This window comes from Mercenaria mercenaria, chromosome 15 (assembly GCF_021730395.1).
Source record: "Mercenaria mercenaria strain notata chromosome 15, MADL_Memer_1, whole genome shotgun sequence".
NCBI lineage: Eukaryota > Metazoa > Mollusca > Bivalvia > Venerida > Veneridae > Mercenaria > Mercenaria mercenaria.
This window is the reverse complement of record NC_069375.1, coordinates 48,730,875-48,748,143: the sequence shown is the minus strand read 5'-3', so window position 1 is coordinate 48,748,143 and position 17,269 is coordinate 48,730,875. Positions and strand designations below refer to the sequence as shown.

At 36.5% G+C, this 17,269-nt stretch overlaps 1 protein-coding gene across 4 annotated transcripts; it reads right to left on the bottom strand.

Moving 5' to 3' along the window:
• Positions 1–4,989: 4,989 nt before the first annotated feature.
• On the bottom strand, positions 4,990–16,751 carry LOC123532516 (uncharacterized). Of its 4 annotated transcripts, none has more exons than XM_053525220.1 (3): positions 16,411–16,751; positions 15,600–15,917; positions 4,990–6,937 (listed from the first exon to the last, which is right to left on the bottom strand). In XM_053525220.1, the coding sequence occupies exon 3, from the start codon at positions 6,822–6,824 to the stop codon at positions 5,916–5,918; it is 909 nt and encodes a 302-aa protein (XP_053381195.1). In that variant the 5' UTR covers positions 6,825–6,937; positions 15,600–15,917; positions 16,411–16,751; the 3' UTR covers positions 4,990–5,915. The 4 variants fall into 4 exon arrangements, with proteins under 4 accessions (XP_053381195.1, XP_053381196.1, XP_053381197.1 ...); XM_053525221.1 differs by having other exon boundaries at positions 15,600–15,827; XM_053525222.1 differs by having other exon boundaries at positions 15,600–15,778.
• Between the last annotated feature and the right edge of the window lie 518 nt (positions 16,752–17,269).

Genomic DNA, 17,269 nt, shown 5'->3' with positions numbered 1-17,269 from the left:
GAATCCCCATCCCCATCTGGAAGAGGTTTGTGCTACAGCCCAAAGGATGCTGCACAGACTTTGGTCCCACACTAGGAATGTTAGCAGGTGATACCAAAATACAATCAGACCCACAAGTGAGACTCTGGCACACGATGCCCCTACTGTTCTGTCCATCTGAACAGGAGACCTGAACACATCCCAGAGACCCTACACCGACAACCTCTCTTTCAGTATTTCCACAATGATGTGAAACTGTTGCGGCAGAGGCACTGAGGCCCTGACTGAACCTGTCAGAATTCAACATTATTACCCCGGACTGAGAACGGAAAGTGTAGTACAAACTTTCTATCTCTGAATGAAGGGGCGAGTAAAATGGATTCCCAGAAAAGGACACTATACTTTGTGACCAAGAGCAAGAATCGCTAAACCCATACTTGTTCCATAGTTGCTGCCCTGGAGAATGACATAATGTACAGGCACACCGGAAAAGGGAACCCTGAGGGAGGGGGTGGTACAGAGTACAATGACAAGGTTGCTGGTGGCGGCAACCCCCAAGCAAGTGAACCTTCATGGGCAAAGTCAGATAGGAATAAACTAACTGTTGGTTCTCCAACGTGATAAGGTGGCAATTTCCCAAAATGATTGAAGGGCAATACCCTACCGAGCTGAGCTCTTGATATTGAACATAGCTGCTAGTATCAGGTCCACAAACCTTTGGAATACAATGGCCTCTGGGCTTTCCACCGCAAACTTGACCTTTAGTAACAAGATTCCCTACTATTCCCGATTCATCTATGACCTTAGGTTCCCCAGATGCCACTTGAGGTCCAGATGACTTTGTATTGAACTGGGCTTTAGTTTGGCATAAACTTGGTGAGGAGTTTAGTGGAAGACATCACTCCTAGAATCTGAAGTCCCAGATTTGCTGTCAAAAGAGTTACTCTTGTAAAAACCAGTCTCCGAGTTGGGCAAATCTGATGTACCATTTTGCCTATTTCCTTTAGCCACCAGAGATACATCAATTTCACTTATAGGATATCTTATTGTAAGGCAGTTCCTATAATTATCTTCTTGAATTACCATTAAAATATATAGACCAGTATTAAAAAGAGTCACAGTGTTGTGCTCAGGAACATTATTGGATAACTGCTCCCTAAAAGCCATATCTTTGATATTGTCACAATCTGCAGGGCACTTGGACACTGGAGCTAATTGAGTACCCATAGTGTTTAATTTGCACAGGGTTGTTGCAACCAGGGTATTTGCAATGTTCATGCTTTGGTGCAAAGCTAACTGGACATTAGGATCAGGAGAGAATACGGTTTCCATATTGTTAAAATTGAACAAGGCCCTTGGGGGATAAGAAGATACTGTATCAGTATTAATGTGTAAATCACATGAGGTGCTAGAGCTGGGGATGAATGTAGCATCCATGTTGTCTATAGCACACCTGGAACTAGGAGAAGTGTTACATATATTATCTGCCTTATTATACAGAGCATGTGGAGCGCTAGAGACAGGAGTGACTTGGGTAACCATACTTTCTGGGGCATCCAAAGATATGGTAAGTACGGTATCTGCTTTATGGTATAGGGCGCTAGCGTTTGTGGCTGATGCGGTACCGGTGTCATTAATAGAGCACATGGCGTTGGAAGGAAAGGTAAGTACAGTCTCCGTAACACCATCCAATTCATATGGGGTGCTAAACTGGTGGTTTACTACGGTGTCCGCATTGTCTATATTGCACGTGGCATTGGACAGAATGGTAGTTACAGTATTTGTATTACTGTCCATATTGCATTGGATGCTGGCATCCACATAGTCTATATTGCACCTGGCATTGGACAAAATGGTACGTACAGTATTTGCATTACTGCTCATATTGCATTGGGTACTGGCATTAAGGGTTAATACGGTAGCCGTATTTTCTAAATTACAGGGGGCGCTCAGAGAAAGGTTAAGTACGGTATCTGAACCAACACACATAGTGCTAAGATTATGAGTGGGTACAGTCTCTGATTGTGAATGGTCTCCTTCACTAATTAACTTGTTGGGAATCAGTAATTTAGTGGTGTCAGCAAAATTACTCCCACCATTATCTGATACAGAGTTATCAAACTGGCTACTGGTCAGTGTACTGCTCCTCTGCAGAGACTCATCACTGACTCCCTCAAGACTGGAATCTGGACTCAATAAAGAACTAACAACCCCAGAGCTATTTGCCTGCTCTCCCCAAGGTTTCAGACATGCTCCCCACACGAGAGCACTACTATCATTTTCCCCCACACTCTCCCCACTTCTAAAAGAGCTTGATGATTTGCATTCAGTAACTTGGGACAAATCCTGCTCTGCAAAGTCCAGAAAGTTAAAGAACTGTTCAAGGTCTTCATCCGATTTTATTGGAAACCGGGGGACACAAGGCACACTACCCTGATCCTTAACTAGAGTATCACAGAACAAATCCCCCAATTCCGTTGAGGTACTTACCTCACACATTTCCAGGGAAATCTCGGATTTGGGGAAGTGTGAGGAGGCTTCCTCCCTTAGCACACTCTCCCTCAGGAGATTAATTTCTGACTTGAGGGCTCCTATGATTTGTTCAAGGTCATCATCTGATTTTAGTGGAACCCGGGGGACACATGACAAACTAGAGTATCACAGGACAAATCCCCCAATTCCGTTGAGGTACTTACCTCACACATTTCAGGGGAAATCTCAGATTTGGAAAAGTGTGAGGAGGCTTCCTCCCTTAGCACACTCTCACTCAGGAGATTAATTTCTGACTTAAGGGCTCCTATGACTTCATCATCTTCCTTAAATTTCTTTTAACTAGACTCAACAATTTCGTCGGAGTAGTTCTTCCACCACGATGATTTGTCATTCAGGGACTTATTTTTATTTCTTAGAATTCGTGTACAAGTCATCTGATACTCCACACAAACACAATATATACCGCATTTCTCTGTCAATGTATCTACTTTCTTTTGGAGGCGATCCGTCTGGTATTTTAGTTCTTAACACAAAAAAACTATGGAAAAACGGTAAAGACATTTCCTGGCTACATATAGTAGATCTTTTTAAAGACAGATGTAATGGACTATATAGACTTTGTCCTAAACTTTCTAAAAATCACATTGATCTGACTGCTTTCAGTTACATGAAGGTCAGTTTGGCCGCCCAGGTACTGAGCTCTTCTGTGGCTAACGCGTTAGAATTGGTGTATGGTGATAGAACAACAGAGACAGTAAAATTTATTAGGCATATGGACAAATTCTTTGACATTATGAACACGCGAAATTTTATGGAAAGTAACCGCAAAAGAAATGAAAACTTGAAACCATTCACTGATATTGATGATCCAAGACTGACATACCTAAAAGATGAATTTCTGAGTTACTTTGAAGAATGGCAACGCGAAGTTAACAGTAGAAATGGTAATTTTTCTCGTTCGCAAAGAAACGCGATGGTTCTAAGCTACCAGACAATAGAAGGTCTAAAAATAACTGTTAACTCTATTGTTGACTGTGTTAAGTTTTGTTTGAATAAAGGCATGCCATTTGTTTTAACAGAAAAATTCAACCAGGATGCCATTGAGCAACATTTCGGTGTGCATAGGGCAAGTGGGGGTTCCAATACTAATCCTTCACTGCACGAGTTCAACAGCAATATGCAGAAATTAAGAATAGTAGGGAGTCAGGCGCTGGCTCCACTCCGAGGAAACACCAAGCGCCGGCTGGATCTTCAAGTGGATAACACACCAGTAGCTAAAAAGCCAAGGCATCAGTAATTGTGTGTCACCTTGTTTTTAAATGAAATCATTGAAGTGCAGTTTGTGATAGATCAGTGTGTTTTTCATGAAAATATATTGTGATTCAGAAAGTTGGATTTAACAGTATTTAATTAGGATAGATAGTTATTTGTATGGTGAGTGTAATATTTATAACCATGCATATTAACTGCGCATGCTTCACTTAACCTTGCATGACTCACAGAAAACCAATATTAAATATAGAGTGCATTGGAAATATGTTTGTTCAAGTTTATAGAAACTGGAGTGACTGAAAGCAGAATTAGAACTATCAAATAAGTCGGTACAGGACAGTCTAATTTATAGTAGACTGGCCCTAGCGTGATGCGCACCGACAAAACTTACCAGATTATATTACCGGTGCATGTGTTTTACTGTACATAATGATGTTTGCATGATACCAGTAAGAATCATTGTTGGAAAAAATCTATGAAGCATAATAGGATAATACAAGACTGTATTTATGTATATATATATATTATGATTATGTTGATTACAGTGATGATGCGGTTATGTTTTTATAACAAAATGTTGATATGAATTTTTGAGTGTATCGCCCAAGTGTATAAGACATTTTAAGTCTTTCCGTGTCTAAAGCTACCTTAACTAGTAAGTAAAAGTCAAAATTGAGAGAACAAAACATTGATGACATGTCAAATTTTTTATTTAAAACTTTGATTCAGATGAAATAATATTCAGTTGTTCTAAAGTTAGTCTCAGTCTCCTAACTCATTTATAGACATATCAAAAACGTTGTAAAAGCAATATGATACTGAAAGCAAATATGATACTGTCATGCATGGCATATACATGTAAGAATATTGTATAGTTCCTCACAGAAATAAATACTATATCTGATATTTGGCAAATTGAGAAAAATGAAGCGTTCAGACATATAGATATACAGGTTATTTGGCCATATGATTCATAATAGATAAATTTTTAACATATATCCTTCATGTTGCTTTAACAATTAGCAATAAAAATTTACAACATGGTCAACATTCAACAAAACTTGCAGAACTATATTAAAGAATTTATAATGAATTTTGCTGAAGAGTTAAACCCCCAACTGCCATATAAAAGCCACAAGATGGTGCTAGGGCAGGTTTTTATATAAATTATGCATGTTTCACATCAGAGAGCCCTTTTTCAAAATTTTAAAGAAACCACTGAATAAAAAGTTATGAAAAATTGCATAAATACACACTGAAATATTCTTTATCAATTGGTGTTTTTATTTTTTAAAACAAAAAATGCTGAAGTATAGTTTCAAAAAATTATTTAAACCCAACTGCCAAAAATTTGAATTTGCCGGGAGGAGCTAATGAGGTCATGAACCCTAGAGGAACAGAGAATGTAAACAATTCCCACGTGGTTAATTTTATCAACAAACCTGATCGTCAGAAGGCTTCATATGTATCAATGGAATTAACACCTAGCTAGAGTGCATTGCAAAACTTCTCCAGGATGTAATTTTGAATTTTTAAACCAAATAGAATATCATAGTCATTTCTACAGTTATATTTTTATATGTCATATCATAAAAAATGTTTTAAAGAAATAGGGAACTACTAATTACAGACATACAGTGATAAATATAATTTCAAATAGCTTATCATTTTTATTAGTCCTTATCACAGCAGCACTTGCTAATTTGTGTGTATTGTTCTGCATCCCAGACTTAAAGTTTAATATTTCAACATTTATTGCTAGGTTATCTCAATTAATGGACCAGCCAGCAATGACAGAATTTTAGTTAAATGAATGTTTGATTTTGAGTTTCATTGTTAAATTTACATAAACAAGATTAAAAATCAGGAATGCTAGTCTTGACTCAATTTTTCATAGGATTGATACTGATATGGATGCACAATATGGATAAGAATAGTTTTTTACCATCAAAACATGCAAACTAGTTCAAATTTCTTCTTCAACTGACCATTGTTTACATTTGCCTGTGAATCATTTAAAGTGAGCTATTTTTAGCTAACAGACAGCCTAGAGTAGCGTTGTTATTTGATAGGCTCCTCCTACAAAACTTACTGCCAGGGTAGTAAAAGTTGGGGCTTTAAACCTGTAGTACACTTGGCGTTATTTTACTTTATTTACCAATGCAGTTGACCTAGGTTTTAGTATATTCCATGAGGGATTTGCGCAGTGCTTTATTGTTGGAATTCCCCTGATTCTTATCTTCACTCTTCCTTTTCCTGGCCCATGCATGCCCGCGTACTGTAACGAACAGTTTTATACAGGACTCTAACATAAAGCTAGCAAACTCGCCATTGAACAGTTTATCAGCATAATGCTTTACCATGAATCGATCCATTATCTTTTCACACAGAATAGTTCTGTTCAGAGAATCCTTGTGTAAATTTTTTTCGTCAATCTCGTCACGACAACACATTTCGCACTCACGAATAAGAAGGAAGAAACTGTCGCTAGGTATTTTCAGGCCACCACGATTTGTCTTGTATGTCCATTCGGAATATTTGTTCACAAATGTTTTTTCACTGTCACTTTCATTTTTTAACAAGAGCCTCATGGCTTCCTGTAAGGCCTGCAGTTTCACTGACTTTGAATTTGCTTTCAAACACTTTCTTGTTAGAGTGTGAATGATGTACCCACTGATGTAAAAAATTACAAGCTGGTCGTTGTTGTCTAGCGGTTTAACGTTTTCATCTTTTCTTCGTTCAAAAAGTTCTGCCCGGTTTTTAATCAGAGAGCGCATAAGAGAGTGTAGGAGAACACCAACAAAAGGTCTAAAATTTTCACCACTAGTTCTCTTTAGAACATCCTGAATTTCAGTGCTCAATTTTGTATCTTCTGTTAACTTGTAGAAACTGGAGTAGAGATTTTCATTTGTGTTGCCATCACTTGAATTTGCATTTTCAAAAACTTGAAAGAAATATGGACACAGTTTATGTTCTATAATTGTTTTCATGTCAGAGTCTAGTGATACTTTCTTTGAGATGTCAACAATTAATTTACCAGGCCCTGATGCAGCTTTCTTTCTGAGGGAGTTACTTTGCATGGAATCGAGACACTGTGTAAATGAATTTTAAAAAAAAACCCTGAAGTAAGATTCATCAAAACCAAATGGTTGTTGCTCACTTTTTGTCTTGTTTCCGTGTCTGTATTCAGAAACTGAAAGAAAAGGAAAACTGTATATAAATGATGCTTTAAAGCGTTGAGGTAGTTGTATATTAACATATTTTATAATGATTCAAATTTTTAATTGTGATTTTCGTTATAAATGTGCATTTGTAAACCAGTAATACAGATTTGTTAGTTTCTGAAGATAGCAAGAAAATATGAACTGAATTGAGTGAATCATTGTTCAACAAATGTATACAATATTTTCATAGAGTTGCAGTCACAGGCGACTTTGTAAATCATTACAGTGCAGTTCATAAATGTAAAATGTTTCTACATAATATTTAAAACATACCAAACTTCTTCATACATGTATATGACTTAATGACAAACGATGCAGATCAAGATCAGACTGTACGGATGTGCAGGCTGATCATGATCTACCAGAATCAGTTGTGTACAGCATGATAAATGTTGAGTTCTGCTCAATCTGGGGCTAGAGGGCATGGACGGTAGCATGCATTTTCCACTGCCGTCCATGAACAGGCTCAATCAAACCGAGCCTGCAACATTTTCATTTTTGTCGGATTGAGCAACCTGTGAAATTTCAACTTTTCTGTATTTAATTAAGGTCATCAGTCTTGCTATGGTGTGTAGTTTAAATCTAATACTTTTGTGTTATTAACTGTTTTGTTAAAAAGGGTGCTTATCAAAAACAATACTGACTGAATGGCGAACAGTGTAGATCAAGATCAGACTGCATGGATGTGCAGGCTGATCATGATCTACCAGAATCAGTTGTGTACAGCATGATAAGGGTTTATTAAGGTCATCAGTTTTGCTGTAGTATGTAGTTTAAATCTGATACATGTATGTTACATAATTTTACATGTATAAATATTAGACATATTGTAATATATTTGTAAAATATTTGCATTAAAAATTATGTATTTAGATGGAATTCATTAGAAACGCAAGTTTGAAAAATTATTATTACCTCCCTTTGCCTATCTTGTTTGCGCAACCAAGATAGATTGGAAATAAATGAATTCAGAAGCTACACACAGCTTTTAAACTTGCATTTTGGTTCAGATTGTTCAATAGTTGATATGTCTATCAAATGCAAATGTAAAAGTAGACATTGTATTGAAATAAAAAGAAATACCCAGCTTTTTATATACTTTCATATTAAAGGGGAGTAATTACAAAATCTTATAAAAATAATAAAATATACATTTCAAATAGGAATCTAACTCTATGTAATCGGTCTTTTTGTTCCTTAAATAATTCTCTACCAGAATATACAAAAAGTAAAAAATGTCATTAAATGTTGTTTAAATGTGATTGACCACCTTTAAGACACATTTGAAATTGAATTATTTTGTGATTAACATGTTGATCTTTTTTTTAAATTTTCTGGAAAGAAAATTTGTTGTGTGCACGGGTTTCATTTAAGAAAGGAAAATTACACATTATAAATGTAAACAAGAGATCACAGAGTGATCTTGGCGCCCACCAATGTGCCATTTTTGAGTGTTCCAAATTTCAAGACTTACTGACTAGCTCAAGGTCAAATTTCATTTCCGTACACAACACTTTGCATGTGGTTCAAATTCGAAAGCTGTAGCTTGAGAAATGTGAAAGTAGGTCACTAGATCAATTTCAAGGACGAAATGTGAAAGTAGATCACTAGGTCAAAATCAAGGTCAAATTACACTTCAGAACACAAATTTATGCATGTGGTCCAAATTTATAGCCTGTACCTTCAAAAATGTGGAAGTAGGTCACTAGGTCAATGTCAAGGTCAAAGTTTGTTTCGGTACACAATCCTATGCATGTGGTCTAAATTTGAAGCCTGTAGCTACAGAAATGTGAAAGTAGGTCACTAGGTCAATCTTAATGTCAAAGTTCATTTCGGTACACAAAACTATGCATGTGGTCCAAATTTGAAGGCTGTAGCTCGAGAAATGTGAAAGTAGGTCGCTAGGTCAAAATCAAGGTCAAATTTTATTTCGGAACACAGAACTATGCATGTGTTCCAAATTTGAAGCCTGTACCTTCAAAAATGTGAAAGTAGGTCACTAGGTCAATGTAAAGGTCAAAGTTTGTTTCGGTACACAAAACTATGCATGTGGTCCAAATTTGAAGGCTGTAGCTTGAGAAATGTGAAAGTAGGTCAGTAGGTCAAAATCAAGGTCAAATTCCAATTCAGAACACAAAACTATGCATGTGGTCCAAATTTGAAGCCTGTACCTTCAAAAATGTGAAAGTAGGTCACTAGGTCAAAGTCAAGGTCAAAGTTTTTTTCAGTGCACAAAACTATGCAAGTGGTCCAAATTTGAAGGCTGTAGCTACATAAATGTGAAAGTAGGTCACTAGGTCAAAATCAATGTCAACTCATGTCAAGGTTTATCTTGCCACTCAAAACCATACATGTGGTCCAAATTTGAATGTTGTAGGTTATTGACAAGAAGATTTTAAAATCTTTTCCCTATATAAGTCTATATGAACCATGTGACCCCCCAGGGCAGGGCCATATTTGACCCTATGGGGATAGTTTGAACAAACTTGGTAGAGAACCACTAGATGATGCTACATAACAAATGCCAAAGCCCTAGGCTTTGTGGTTTGGACAAGAAGATTTTCAACGTTTTTCCCTATGTAAGTCTATGTAAACCATGTGACCCCCGGGGCGGAGCCATATTTGACCCTAGGGGGATAATTTGAACAATCTTAGTAGAAGACCACTAGATAATGTCATATACAAAATATCAAAGCCCTAGGCCCTGTGGTTTTGAACAAGAGGTTTTTCAAAGTTTTTCCCTATATAAGTCTATATAAACCATGTGACCCCCGGGGCGGGGCCATATTAGACCCCCAAGGAAATATTTTGAATCATCTTGGTAGAGGACCACTAGATGATGCTTCATACCAAATATCAAAGCCCTAGGCTCTGTGGTTTTGGACAAGAAGATTTTCAAAGTTTTTCCCTATATAAATCTATGTAAATTATAGAAATAAACAAAGGGCCATAACTTACTAAAAAATTGTTGAACCAGTCTGATTTTCAGGGGGACACAACTAGGGTACCAATACATCATTCTGACAAAGTTTGGTCAAAATCCCCCAGGTAGTTTCTGAGGAGATGCGATAACGAGAAATTGTTAACGGACGGAAGGACGGACGGACTGACGGACGGACGGACGGACGGAAGGACGACGGACCACGGACGCAGAGTGATTTGAATAGCCCACCATCTGATGATGGTGGGCTAATAAAATGCTTTAATGTCATTATGTAGTAACGATCCGTTTTTAGCTTGACTTTTCGAGGAAAATGCAGAGCTACTGCACTCGCCCCGGCGTTGGCGTCGCTGTGGTGAAAGTTTTTGATAAAGTTAAATATCTCTGTTACTATCACAGCTATTGACTTGAAACTTAAAATACTTATTTACTATCAAACCTATTTACAATCCCCATAATTCTGATTTGAATTTTGACAGAATTATGCCCCTTTTTAACTAAGAATTTTTAGTTAAAGTTTTTGATAAAGTCAAATATCTCTGTTACTATCAAAGCTTTTGACTTGAAACTTAAAATACTTATTTACTATCATAGTCTACACCAAAAGAAACAGTCCCCACAACTCTGATTTGAATTTTGATAGAATTATGCCCCTTTTTAACTTAGAATTTTTAGTTAAAGTTTTTTTATAAAGTCAAATATCTCTGTTACTATCAAAGCTTTTGACTTGAAACTTATTTACTATCAAAGTCTACACCAGGAGACACAATTCTCATAACTATAATTTGAATTTTAACAGAGTTATGCCCCTTTTTTACTTTGATTTTTTTTTTACTGGCAAAGCTCAAATTCGGAGTCAAGCACTGAGAAAAGTCGAGCGCGCTGTCTTATGGACAGCTCTTGTTATTACCATAATTACAGAAAGAAAAATTCTAAAATATTGTTAAATGAATTATTCTTATTTAATCGGAGTGTGACATTGATGTTTTCTTATTATTGTTGCTTTATTTAATTCCTTGCATGTGTTTCGTTTCCAATTTTCAGTTATTCCAGTCTAGAATCTTTTTAATTTACTAATGGTATATAATTGTATCTAGATGAATTCTATTTCATAAACTTGATAATAAAACTGTTGCCGTGTCATTAAAAGTGTATGTTATGTAATTTCGAAATAATAACGAACTTGAAAAATGATGTCTCGTTTATTGTTTTTTCCACAAGGTACACTGTTGTCCTGTGAATGTAAAGTCAAGAAGGCGTAATTAAGCGCCATCAACATATCAATAGGGTCTAACATTATGCTTGACGACGTCACGTGTTTGCGTTCTAAACGTTGACGGTACCCTTACAGAAGCAAGCCTCTGTGGCGTACATGCTGCGTATTTGCTGTGTATATGCCGCGAACACAGTAGTACGCCAGAGGAGTACATTTTACATACACCGCATGCCGCGTACATGCCGCGTACTATTTCGACGAGTACACAGCATGTACGCAGGAGGTCACTAGTACACTTCAAGTACGCAGCACAGACTCAGAAAATTTAAGGAGTACACTGCATGTACGCAGGAGGGACTTGTACAAAAAAATAGTACACTGCATGTACACCGCAGATACTTTGAAATTTGTGCAGTACACTTCATATATGCGGGAAAGACTTGTACAATTTCTTTTGGCATTTATACTCAGTTTTTTTTTTATAAGTTAAAGTCTGAAGTAAACTTCATATACGCGGGAGAGACTTGTTCTTTTTCTTTTGGTGTTTATACTTTGAATTTTTTTAGGTAAAAGTCTGAAGTACACTTCATGCAGGAAGGATTTGTACATTTTTATTTTTTTTTTTGGAAGCAAGAACTTGATTTCCGAGTAACTTTTATCTTAATAGCATAGAATAGTTCAGATTACCATTATTCTGAACAATGAAAATTTGCCATAAATTTACTATTTGCAATGTTCATTTGTGAAGCTTACATCTTAGTGACTTCTGAGCTGCACCTTGCATGCAGTGTAAAAATATATTCTTTTTCATTTTGAATTAATCCTGGAGCTTTCTAACTTGGATAATTGAAAAGCCTTATTTGAACTTTGTTGCATCACATTTTGTAATACATGAAATAATTACCAAGATAATGCCTCAACAGCGTCCGAATGAGAAGAATTAATAGCTCTCACTGTTATTTGAATACTCTTAAGCAAAACACCATTCTATCATGTTTTATAAAGGCTTTAATGCTCATTATGTTAACTCATTAAGGCCTCACCAGATTAAAAAGTTGTTCATCGGATTTGCCGCTCGTATATTTTCAGAACGTTTTTGGCTAATTGCGCTCATACCCATTGGAAAAAATCAATCCGAAATTTTTTGGTGCGGTACTTTTTACGGATGTAAAAGTGTATAAATGCTTATATAATTCCAGTCCTAGATTGTTCTCAGATGGATTTTAATCAAAATAAATACATACTACGCACACATGGTCTATAATAAATCATAACACTTATATTTAGTTGCATTAAAGTTGTTTCCCCTTGATGCAGTTACGCCATTTTCTTCAAATGTTTACCAAATTACATGCTACAAAAATTGATTTATTTCACTGAAAAGTGGATGAAGAAAAGCATACTAATTTATTTGATAACATCAATGTACATTATTTTGGTAAGGGTAAATACTTATTGATGCATGTCACTTATCTTTTTTCTGTTTTTTTCTGTCCAAATGATCAGCATTTGCATACAAAAGTTGGTGGGGTAAGGAATTTACATTATCACAGCAGTTTCGCCACAAGAGTACACGGCATGTATGCAGCAGGAGTACACAGCATGTATGCCGCAGGACTCGGGCCAGGAGTACACAGCATGTACGCCGCAGGAGTACACAGCATGTACGCCGCAGGAGTACACAGCATGTACGCCACAGGAGTACACAGCATGTACGCCGCAGGGGTAGTACACCGCAGGCTCATTTGCATGTGAAAAGTGTATGTGCCGCGTACATGCTGCGTACTATTTCCCGCATACTAAATTCCTCCAGTGTACATCCTGTGTGCTATGTAGTCCACAGCATGTACGCAGCAAGTAGTACGCGGCAGAGCTCATTTGCATGTCAAAAGTGTACTACAAACGTACTATGGGTGTATGTGCGGTGTATATCCTGCGTACTATTTAAAGCCCTTGATTTCAGTACACATCATGTACGCATCATATACGCTGTATGTACACAGCAAGAGTACGCAGCAGGCCTTTTTCTTCTGTAAGGGTAAACAGCTTGTATGCTAAAGATTTCATTCCGCATCCAGCTTTTCGTCATATTTAAAAAATTAGGTATATACATGTAGTTTAGAAAATACAAACTGTTGATTGTGAAATTTTGATGCAAAAAATCTGCTTCTGAAAATGGGGGTATGGGAAAATTTAAGACAAAACAGTGAAAACGAAGTCGGAAACCACCGACTTTTTATTTCGCTGATTTTACATAGCATCAATTTTGAGGGTGTTTTAACAGGAGAGAAAACGTGTGTTAACAGGGAGATTCTCGCGCTCATGTGCTGTTATAACACCTTTTCATATATGCGCGTTCGTAAACGTATTACGGCCCCAAAACGGATAGTTGAAAAGGAAATAACGTTGACGTGAAAAAAACATAGACTTTACCGCGCATTTCATGGAAATTTAATGACGTTGAGGGACAAAATATAGAGGATATTTGTTTGTTTTGAGTGAATATGGAATATATCTCACTGAGAAGTGAGAAAATTTCAAATATTTTCACGAGCGCGTAGCGCGAGTGAAAATGTGAAAATTTTCTCACTTCGATAGATTTCATATTTTCACAGTATGAGTGATGAGATATGAAAATATTTAACTGATATAATACAGTATTTCATTAGTTAGCATAAAATAAATTCATTTACTTGGTTTTTATGCGTTTTATGCTAGAATAACGTTTGCGTATATTCTTTAAATGTTATGACATGTTAAGAATCCCTCTCGGGTTACCAGCCTAATCCCTTGGGATTCTGCAGATGTTGTATCGTGCGTTATCCCTACAGTACAATAAATTAATGTAATTCTAGTTCTATGGGACAGTTTTTACATACAACGCAGTTATTCTGCTCGAAAACAATAATTTCGTAGAAGGATTTTGACACGATTTTTGCGTAAAATAAGCTTTCCGTCAGTGAATAGTTAGAAAAACACTTTTAATTTAAGGGACTCGCCGAACCAAATTAATTGCCGTAAAAACGGCAACGTCACAACTATTTAGGGCAAGACTTAAACGTGATATTTCGACGCCATTTGCATGTGCATTTGACATTTTTATTAACTGTACATCGGGTGAAGGTCAGCTCTTGCTATTATTTCAGGGCCGTCGCCGGGTTCCAAAAAGTGGTCCGGCCATGGGACGTCGAAGGCGTCCCGCGAGTGCCGACGGCAGGAGAGTGGGGAGAGCAGGAGAGGGGGTTTCCCCCTTTCGTAAGGGGGGTTTGGGGGGTCTCCCCCGAGAAAATTTTAAGATATGGGATGCCCGTAAGTACGTTTTCCTTGCATCTTGAAAGCATTTTCCATTAAGATTTTCAGTCAATTTTATAACAGTTTTCAAGGATAACTATCCGACATTTGCCCAATGAATGTTGACCCCTCTGTGAGTCTCATCAGGCGGTGGCATTAATGATAAAGACTTTATCAAGATTCGAACTTGACAACTTGCCGTCTATGTGAGCAAACATACACACATGACAATAAGCAAGGTCATTAGTTTCATCGTAATGCAACCACGATCTATTAGTGAACCACAAAGGCTGAAAACTTCTGTTCACCGGATTTTTCCGACCAAAGGTGCGTTTCGGAAACTTAAATGTCTTAGGTTGTTTTGGAATTTCAGGTATGTCCATTTTGCAGCAATACGTTAAGCAACGAGTTAAGCATACGGTTTCAGAATTTAGAGATAGAAACGAAGTTTATATTATTTTATATAGCTGAGATGTACGTAAGCATTTTATTTGATTTAAAGCAATTATTTAAGATTATTCAAAATAATTAGAAGAAATTAGCTTTCGGTTAGTTTTGTTTTATTATACCACGAAAAACACATCTTTTCTAATTTTTTTAAACATACGACTATTTTTTTTTTTCGTCAAAACAATTATTATAGATTATAAAAAAATGCCCTTTAGATCATACCGGATTAAAGATATATCAGATAAGCGTTTAATTATGATTAATCCAATCAAGCAGGGTCGATACTTTTGACACGAAGTGTGCCGAAGTTTTCACACCCCGCGGGCAATTATGACAGATACCGCTCGTTGCGGATAATTAGCAAGGCAATATTTCGGCACTTTCAATCTAAGCAAAAGCTGAAATTTTATGCGAAAAAACAACTGGTCATGCTCGGCCAAAAAAGTGGTCCGGCCATGGCCGGACCGGCCGGACCGCCCGCGACGGCCTTGTATTTAAACATGTTATGAAAGATGCCACTTATTTTAGAAGTTCCCGCTCATTACACCTCCTTTACCTTAACTCGAGCACAGTTCATTTAATGTCAAAAGCAAATAGATTAGACACACAGCCGTACCAGGTTTATTGCTCTTGCTCCTCAACAAAATAAAGAAAGAATACTTACAAATTATCTATAAACATAATATTTATTTTACACGCATACACATCTAAATTATTACTTGAAGATACGAACCTCTGACATTTGAAATCCCGTGCTTCGTCCGCAGGTGACCTCTTAGCCCCGATATGGATGCATACTTTTTGTCACAGTTGTCGCACTGATAAATCTTATTTGCGACATTCTTTGGTTTAACTGTAGAGTTCGGATTCGGTTCCGTTACATTATCATTATCATCAGAATTTTCAACTTCACTACAAGTGTATTCACCAAGCAAATCATCTTAATCTAGATCACTGAAGTCTATAAAATCCTCTTTGCCATAAGCCATTTTTAACATTCAAACAAACAGAAGTTTTTCAATAAATTTAGGACTTTGCTGTCTCTGTCACACTTATAAATATAGTTTAAATATAAAATATGTTTTAATAATTGATATAGTATAAATTGGGGAAAACAAAATGCCTTGACACACTATATGAGGTACATGAAAGAAGATACACATATAAAAATGAAGAAGTGAAATAAGTTAGTCTTTTCTTCTAACTGTAGTTTTTATGATAAATGTATGGGATTAAGTTGGGAAACGGACAAAATCCCCCCTGGACAAAATCCCCCCTGCTATTTTTAATATACCCGGACAAAATCCCCCCTGTGAAATTATCAAGGAGGACAAAATCCCCCCTGTGAAATTACCAAGGAGGACAAAATCCCCCTTGTGAAAATAACAAGTAGGACAACTCTCTCTCCCCCACCCCTTTAACAATTTTTTGAAGTAGACAAAATCCCCCTTAAACCAAAAATATCCAAAATTAAGTTCCCATCTTATTCACAGTCCACTGGAGGTCACTTTGACCTACTTTGGACTGTGAATTATGGTACACACTCTACACGTAGCCTATAAAGTGTTGTTATATAATTGAAGCTATGCTCGCCCATATGGTCTTAACCGGTGGCGAGGGTAAACAAACTCAACACACACACACCGCCATTTTTAATCATTAAACTTCATTCACTATAACTACAATATAACCTCGCGGAATTGAATTGAACGAACACAAAATGATAGACAAACTAATGTTTATTTTTTTGAAATACCCTTTAATTTTCATTTATATATTCAATATAAAAGGCAAGGGTAATTATGTTTTCCACACGTTCAAAGAATGTGCAATAAGCACGCACGAGATGTAAGGTGTGATGCTACAAACAATTTCTTCTACTCGTGCCGATCAGTTCAGATAATTACAGTTAAATTTAAACTGAGGACAAAAGATTTAATATTGTAACAAACCCTAACAAATGAAAATTCTTTTGAGCAAAGGTGATTATAGATAATTAGGAGGGAAAGAAAATAAAACAATTACTTATTCACAAAACTTTATTTCTCATTGTAACGTCGAGGGCAATGTTTTTCACGTGTTCAACGGTTATACGAAAAAATAAAAGAATAAAAACAAACAAACAAACAAAAAACATGTAAAACAGTACTTAATTGTCAACATGATTAGAAAACTATTTAACAAATCTTGTGACAAAAGATTGATAAACATATCAAACCGCTATTTTTTTTTTTTTTTGAAAGTCAGCTGACCACAAGCATATTCAAACTACGAGGTATAACCATAACCATAATATTATCAATTCTTTTTATATAATTTCATTTCATTTGGAAGAGCAAATGCGTCAATAATTACAGGAAAGAGCTTCCATGATAAGTAAAAGCAAGGAGTTTATCTAATCTA

What these genes read in the sequence shown, in the direction of transcription:
- LOC123532516 (XM_053525220.1), bottom strand. Translation starts at nt 6,824, where the DNA reads ATGCAAAGTAACTCCCTCAGAAAGAAAGCTGCATCAGGGCCTGGTAAA.